Source organism: Haliotis cracherodii, unplaced genomic scaffold (assembly GCF_022045235.1).
Source record: "Haliotis cracherodii isolate W230 unplaced genomic scaffold, xgHalCrac1.p SCAF_17, whole genome shotgun sequence".
NCBI lineage: Eukaryota > Metazoa > Mollusca > Gastropoda > Lepetellida > Haliotidae > Haliotis > Haliotis cracherodii.
The window spans coordinates 11,261,776-11,270,352 of NW_027266272.1; the positions used below are offsets into that span (position 1 = coordinate 11,261,776).

The window sequence follows — 8,577 nt, forward strand, 5'->3', positions numbered from 1 at the left end:
CAATCCAGGCCCACCTGACCCCCACCATACAGGCCCACCTGACCCCCACTATCCACCTGACCACCAAGCACAAAAGTACCCACCTAAACCCACCCATGAAACTATCCACCTGACCCTCAAGCACAAAACTACCCACCTAAATCCACCCATGAAACTATCCACCTGACCCCAAAGCACAAAACTACCCACCTAAATTCACCAATGAAACTATCCACCTGACCCCCAAGCACAAAACTACCCACCTAAATCCACCCACTACTCTCATACAGACAGAGAAACTAAATATCTGAAAAGTCTGGAATCTTCAGTTTCTGAAACTGAAGTGACTCTGGCCTCCTTTCTATTATATATATTAAAAGACAATTTAACAAAACAAATGTTCAACTATGTTCACTTCAGAGACTAGAAGTTCATCAAACTCTACTGCCAATACAAGTAGAGAGTGGTTGGTCCGAGCATGTTAATGATGAGAATGGTATACATCCTAAGTGCAAGTGCACTGGTGCCAACGATGATGTATCATAGTGATGAAGATGGTATGGCTCGAAGTACATGATGCCATGGCTTGGATTATTGTAATGACGGAAAAATGAAGTTTTACATCATAATGAAATATTGCCCCGGAAAACAGACTTTTCTGATTGATACAGTTCTGGGTTTTTTTCGGATTGAAAGGAATTACTGCACCAAAGCACTGTCACTCTGGGAATAAGAGAGCACTGTTATGTTGGGATATCAGTAATATATATGAATGCAAAAAACATAACTCCTGAAGTCTATGTATCAGCTTGGCTGGGCAAAGATTACGGGAAACAACATGCAAAATTATATATCTCTGAAAATAATAAATGTTATAAAAACGTGAACCCTTCACACTGTCATCATATGCATTCGAACAAGAATATATCTTCTGGGATTCGTGATACAAAAAACATAAGGATTCTCTTGGAGCAAGCAGTATTCAGCATGCCACTGCACACACACACCAAATACACAGGTCATAGATGACATAACACTTGCTGAACGCTCAACACTAACTAGCAAGGTTGAGTGCTTCCTCTTCTGGTTTAGGAGTAATGAACGCTGCCTCCAGGGTTGAAACAGCCGGTTCCAAGGTGAAGGTCGCCTCTACTGGCTCTTCTGATGCTTCCACAACGGGTTCTGCCTCTCCACTCTGCAAGGTCAAGGACACCTCAGTGGCTTCCGGTTCTGGAGAAGGGTCCCGCCAGGATTTGTATCTCCTTGGTTTGAAGTCAGATGCTCTTTTAGATTCTGTACCAGGTGTTGAAGGTTCATCTGCAGGTGTTGATGCTGACCCCCACCGGCGCCGTGGGGTCTCCTCTGTAGGTGTTGTTGATGTTGCTGACATGTCAGATGTCCTTGTTGATCCTGATCCCCACCTACGTCTTGGGGTCTCCTCAGATGGGGCTGAGGATGTTGAGGATGTGCCAGATCCCCATCTTGGAGTTGAGCCAGAGTCGTCCGATTGTGTGGGCATAGAACCTGGGCCCCATCGACGCTTAGGGGGTTCATCAGACTTCGTGGATGTGGGCGGGGCACCCCATTTGCGGGTGGCAGCAGGGTCCTGGTAGGATGATCCTGTTGACCTTGTTGACCCAGCACCCCACCTTGGTGTGGTGGAAGATTGCTCAGAGGATGTCGGCCTAGCGGTTCTTGATCTCGATTTGAAATCTGACTCCCAAGGCTTTGGGTCTGAGGGAAGGAAGACTGTTGTGATGAAGGCCTGTGAATCTCCATGGGCACAATGGATGGGGAAATATGAATCAAAGATGTACCTGAGGATGGTTATGGACATGCTGCTAGCTTAGCAATGAAAGATGCATAGATGTACTGGAGAATGGAGTGATGGATGGTATTAGAAGTTGACCCTTTGAGTGATGGAAGGAATTAGCAGTTGACCTCCAGTTGATGGAAGGGATTAGCAGTAGACCACTGAGTGATGGAAGGGATTAGCAGTTGTCCACTGGTTGACGGAAGGGATTAGCAGTTTACACTGAGTAATGGAAGGGATTAGCAGTTTACACTGAGTGTTTGAAGGGATTAGCAGTTGACCTCAGAGTGATGGATGGGATTAGCAGTTGACCACAGAGTGATGGAAGGGATTAGCAGTTGACCACTGAGTAATGGATGGAATTAGCAGTTGACCTCAGAGTGATGGAAGGGATTGGCAGTTGACCTCAGAGTGATGGAAGGGATTGGCAGTTGACCTCTGAGTGATGGATGGGATTAGCAGTTGACCTCTGAGTGATGGAAGGGATTAGCAGTTGACCTCAGAGTGATGGAAGGGATTAGCAGTTGACCTCAGAGTGATGGATGGAATTAGCAGTTGACCTCTGAGTGATGGAAGGGATTAGCAGTTGACCTCTGAGTGATGGATGGAATTAGCAGTTGACCTCTGAGTGATGGAAGGGATTAGCAGTTGACCTCTGAGTGATGAAAGGGATTAGCAGTTGACCTCTGAGTGATGGAAGGGATTAGCAGTTGTCCTCAGAGTGATGGATGGAATTAGCAGTTGATCTTTGAGTGATGGAAGGGATTAGCAGTTGACCTCTGAGTGATGGATGGAATTAGCAGTTGACCTCAGAGTGATGGATGGAATTAGCAGTTGACCACAGAGTGATGGTTGGGATTAGCAGTTGACCACAGAGTGATGGATGGATGGGATCAACGGTTGACCACAGAGTGATGGATGGATGGGATGAATGACTGTGGATGGATGGTATCAACAGTTGACCAGGGAGTGATGGTATCAATTACCGTTAGTCCATTGAGTGATTAATGGGACTTCCAACTAAACATGCAAGAATGAGTTCATGGAACCAACTACTGAACATTTACGGACAGATGGATGGATGGAATGGTGTGATCGATGGGAATATTGGCTAAGGTATAGAGACCATGGGTTGACATGGATGACTGGTTTTGGATGGACATGTTGACTACCTCCATACTGCACACAGATGTGTAGAGAGTACATCAAAAAGAAACAATTACATATTGATGTATCTGCACAATTGGGATACGATGACATGCATGAACCAAGTCAGCGAGCCTGACCAACTGATCTTGTTATTCACCTCTTTCGACAAGCATAATCTGCTCTTACGGCAAGCATGGGTTGCTGAAGTCAAATCCTTACATGCATTTTCACATATGTATTTATTATATCACATATGTATGTATAATACCTCACTGAGATAGGTATGTAATATGATTAGTTGGTTGGTTGGTTTGTTGTTTTACTCCGCTCTCAGCAATATTCCAGCTGTATGACGGCGTTCTGTAAATCATCGAGTCTGGACCAGACAATCCAGTTATTAATGTCATGAGCATTGATCCACGCAATTGGGATCGATGACATGCATCAACTAAGTCAGCGAGCCTGACCACTCGATCCTGTTAGTCGCTTTTTACGACAAGCATAGTCGCCTTTTACGGCAAGCATGGGTTGCTGAAGACCTATTCTACCCCGGAATCTTCACATGTAATATGAAATAAGCATGTTTATGATGTGTATGTATTGTATCATGCCATGTACGTAGATTATAATCTACACACAGTACAACACAGAAGCAAGTTCTAAATACTGTAAATCTTGAAATTAACGCAAATATGAATTAAATGTGAATGGTCTTTGCCCGCATTAATTAACTTCGCATTTATGTCTCCAAATGACTATCAACAATAAGACAGCCTCACTGCACACTTTGGATAGCGGAAATACCAACTTGAATATAAACACGATTTATTGAGCAGCAGTTAACAAGTATAGAACAATGTCATTCAAAGAATAGGAATTACACAATGGGCATCCAGTGAGTTATCACTGCTGGGGTCAGGAGTTCTTTTACCCGCTCGTGTCAAGCTTGTTGGCACCTTCTGCCCTCCAATCAGTGAACAGATGTTGGATCAGTTATTTTATTGCCTTGAACTTCCTTATTCACACTCAACAGAGTAAACATATAAACTGTGTGTTATAAACACTGTTTATTGTTTTTACTAATAAGTGGTGCTATTTGCTGTTTGATTGGATTAAGGTAAGGATATGTATTATTCCACTGGGGATGGGGTGGAGGATTCACATTGATATTGAGTCGCATTTTTGGCTAGGGGTCAGTAGTCTATTAATTTGGAGATGCATTAATTTCGATTTACAGTATTATATACATGTAAAATATGACACTCATTCTCATTAGATACAATTTTTATGAAATAAGTTGACATCTGTGGTATCTGACCCAGTGAAACCTGGATCAAATACCTAGAAAGTTCACAAGTTTCATAGAAGTGGTATCTGACAAGAATTGCATGGTATTTTATTCATTACCCAGAGCTACGGACAAGCAGCGTAATTGCGTAAAATACCCCCCAAAATATTCAAAACCCAATTACTTTCAATTAACTTGTGTACAGAAACGCATGCATTAACTGAAAAACTCAAATGTATAAAACCAGCACGCGTAAATACCCAATGTAGATTTTTCAGAATGCGTACAAAGGAGCTAATTTCTGAAGCACAATTATCAGCTTATTTGCTTTCCGAGTCAAGCCTATATATTTAGAACAGTTATAATGGTTATATACATCTAAAACATTATTTCATTTTTTTAAGTCTTAAAATGTTCACTCTTTTGGGGAAAAACCCAATAGAGTTATGAATAGATGAGTGAAAAAATATTGGTTACCCAATGAAAAATGTAATAACCCAATTAAATTAAGAATCCTAGAGTAAAAACTCAATTGCTCAAAAAGTTATCAGAAGCTCTGATTACCAATGTTAAATATGTGTAAATAAATAACAATCTATGTCCACTTAACAGACCAAACCTAAACCTGTTGCAAATCAGGTTCAGTATGAATACTTATATGTGCCAAAACATCGACATTGTTGACATTTCTGTGCATGTGTATATATAAACATTATAAACTATTCCTACTCAAATGTCAAGCACACTTTAATGTTGCGACATCCAACCTATTAATGTTGAATGAATGAGTGAGTATGGTTTTACACTGCTTTTAGCAATATTCCATCAAAATCACGGCGGGGGACACCAGAAATGGGCTTCACACATTGTACCCATGTCTGGAATCGAACTCGGGTCTTTGGGATGAAGAGCGAACGCTTGAACAACTAGGCTTTCAGACCGCCCCTGTTATGTTGAAGGCGTCATTAGTTTTTAAGAATGAAAATAGAGTGCCAGTGTGATGTTTCATGTGTGACCTAAGCAAGGTCACAGTTATCCAATCAAAACAAATAAAATGAGGTCAACATTGTACGACACTCGTCTCCCCACCAGTTTCTTAAACCCGTAGGTAATAAATAGATATGCCCAAAGCAGTTGTCCTAACTTTACCCAATACTAAAGCTCACAGATCACAAGTAATGATCAAGGTTATCAAGAAGTCATTGGACGCGATCTGTTACAAGGACGCAGCGTGCCCATTGTAGACATTCGCATCCAGGACCAACTTGCTCAAAGCAATCTTAGCGCTAAGATGATCTTAACTCCCATACTTTAACATAGACTTACAATATTCTTAGTGCTGAGATCGTTTTGTGCAAGTGGGCCCAGGAGTCCTACAGCTAGTTCAGAGCATGCAATATTTCACACAAGTATCAGATAGGAGAGACGCTGTGCACATGTGCCGTGAACACTGAACGTGACATTAAGAAATTATGAACCATGTGATGTACTACTAGTGGTCACCATGGAGACTGCGTTACCATGACTACATACCCATCTTTGTATGTTCCTTGTCCTACTGGGTTATAGCCTCTCTCTTGGTTTTTCACCTGGAAAGAAAAATGAAATAATTAAACTTAGTATCATCTATATGATGGTGGTCTGTAAATAATCGAATCTGGACCAGACAATCCAGTGATTTACATCATGAACATCGATCCCAGAATTGGGATCGATGACATGCATCAACCAAGTCAGCGAGCCTGACCACCGATCCCGTTAGTCGCCTTTTATGACAAGCATAGTCGCCTTTTACGGCAAGCATGGGTTGCTGAAGACCTATTCTACCCCGGATCTTCACGAGTCTGAAAGTGAAGTACAGAGAATGGATGGGTTTATACAGCTGAATGGACGGGGGTGTGGTTACAGAAGAGTGGACAGGCATGTTATGTTCAAAATGCAGGTAAAATAAGGTAAAAAGTCTTAAGTTACTATTCAAGCTGTTATCCATAAATTGTGTCTACATGCCTACTGTCAATAAATTGTGTCTACATGTCTACTGTCAATTAATTGAGTCTACTTAGTATTCCATCAACTTCTAAAAAAGGCTATCAAACAAGAATATATTCTACCTCAATATCTGACAGCTTGCCTCTGGGGAAGGCCTCACAGCATTCTTGTATATGTGCCCACTGTTTGGTGCTGGAGTTTTATATCTGTATTGCCGGGGTAGGTAACACTAGACTAGTTCTGACCAGATAAACATGCATGAATCAATTATAGCCGGTGCATTGCAACACTTGCTACTGCTAGAACTCGTGACGTGAAAAATACCGCACATTTTCCACCAGGATAACCTGGTCGGCCGTTGTCAGGTAGTTTTCACCCAATTTCTCAAGGTAACTAACAAACACGGCCCAGAAGAGCGAGATGCTGCGGGCAGTCTATTTATACACACTCGGTATAGAGTACAGCGCAACTTGTTTTGATGAAAGATATGCATCGCTACACCCATCTCATTCACTGCTGGGTTAGCAGAAGAGCTGATTATGGAGATGCGAAGATCCGCAACAGTGCCACTTCACAGCGCAAGTAAATGATGTAACTATATTTGCATGTGTGACCATGGTAGTTAGCGGTTGTAGAAAGCAAACAAACAGGTGATAAGGAGTGGATTTACCTGAGCTCGAACTTGAGGCAAGACGAGCAGGGACCTCACGCCGCCATCTACACTTCCTCAACATGTACGGTGATCATGTGACCTCGCAGTACGCTTTAGCTGGTCACATGACGCATGTCAAACTGTTTTGGGCACCAGTGTTGTTATTCTGGGTTGCGTAGCATCTTTCGTATATGTTATCAACAGACATGAGTGAAGTTGATTAGACTGATCATCTGTATTTTTGTCTTGACAAATGTCTTCGTATCTTAAAGTTTTAATAAGAAAAAGTGGAGATTTTACGAGCGCTTCAAAGAATGGGTCGTTCGGTTGGGGCGCCTTACCAGGTCACCAAAAAAGGTCACGTCAGTGGAGGCTGTCTAGACTTTACCAGTCTCTAACCATTATGATACATCGTGGTAAATATAAGACTGTGTCTCAAACAACGAAACAACCTGCTACAAGAATAGAAGCAATGGTTTATCCATTGTTTACAAAGGATATTAATTCATTCGCCGAAGGATAAAGATAAATATATATATATAAAATTGATTTTGAAGCGTAACCTATTTCCAGTTTAGGGAAGTGTTGAAAAAGAATTAGAAACTTCTGGTGAGGGCGACAAAATCGATAGTTGTGAAATGTAAAAATATGAATAATAATTTTCTATTGATGCCAACAAACGTTACGGACGAATAATAATATATGGACCACATGATGTCATCTTGTTTTAGGACACTCGTGTATTGATACTATCCTACATTACAGATGTGGCCTTGGGTTGTCTGGCGATACCGTCCCGCCAACGATCACATGGCGAACAGGTTTCTGGTGTGGATGGCGGTAAAAATTTCTCCCAAAATAATCTGTAGCCATATATTTTAAAACGTCCTTACAAATCCGCCGTTTGCAAAAGAATTGAAAGTGAATCAAATTTTAAAAAGTGAAAAACGGCTTTTTTATTCCGCCGAGGAAGTAAAAATAAAGTATTAAAGAACACAAACTCATTTACTGGCGCTATCAATATAAATAAATTATTCAAAATACTATAATTAAAACCTATTGAAAATTTATATTGAACCCTTCAAAACCCAATGAATAAATGACCCTTTTTTTACATGAAAAGTTTCATGTATACATGTTCTTCAAACTTCTAAATTCCTATCAAAGACTTCATTCAAAAGCCATTGAATCCCTGTTATTTTACTTTTTGAAGGGGCGGTCGGTTAGCCTAGTGGTTAAAGCGTTAGCTCGTCATGCCGAAGACCCGGGTTCGATTCCCGACATGGGTAGAAGGTGTGAAGCCCATTTCTGGTGTCCCCCGCCGTGATATTGTTGGAATATTGCTAAAAGCGGCGTAAAACCATACTCACTCATTCACTACTTTTTGAAATTTTATATTGTTTATTTATATTTTCAACCTACTGATCTGATTTTTGGGCCACACATCCGTAAACCTGACATGAGGTCTGGTCTTAGATGACTTCAACCTGTTGAAATATACGTCAAACAACCTTCTTTCCCTATTTGTCAACAACGGAAGTGAAATAACTCTAAACCTTTTTTATCCAGTTTTTAACACGCGTTTGTTGACAAGTGATTAACAAAATACACGTGTAGAAAGAATGACACATCCATCTCTCTTACACCCCGAGGCGTCATATATGAGCTAGGACACCCCCACTCCACAACGCACGCACGCGCACACAC

At 41.2% G+C, this 8,577-nt stretch overlaps 1 protein-coding gene across 4 annotated transcripts in view; it reads right to left on the reverse strand.

Moving 5' to 3' along the window:
- The window catches only part of LOC139464893 (wolframin-like), a 28,595-nt gene extending 21,644 nt beyond the window's left edge, over positions 1–6,951 (reverse strand). Inside the window, exons 1-3 of one of the 4 annotated variants that reach the window (XM_071246469.1) lie at positions 6,889–6,951; positions 5,763–5,818; positions 1,039–1,713 (exon numbers count right to left, since the gene is read on the reverse strand). In XM_071246469.1, coding sequence (XP_071102570.1) covers positions 1,039–1,713; positions 5,763–5,766 — 679 coding nt within the window. In that variant the 5' untranslated portion in view covers positions 5,767–5,818; positions 6,889–6,951. Of the gene's footprint in view, positions 1–1,038; positions 1,714–5,762; positions 5,819–6,340; positions 6,585–6,888 lie in introns of those variants that run through there. The other 3 variants (XM_071246470.1, XM_071246471.1, XM_071246472.1) reach the window with 3 other exon arrangements.
- Between the last annotated feature and the right edge of the window lie 1,626 nt (positions 6,952–8,577).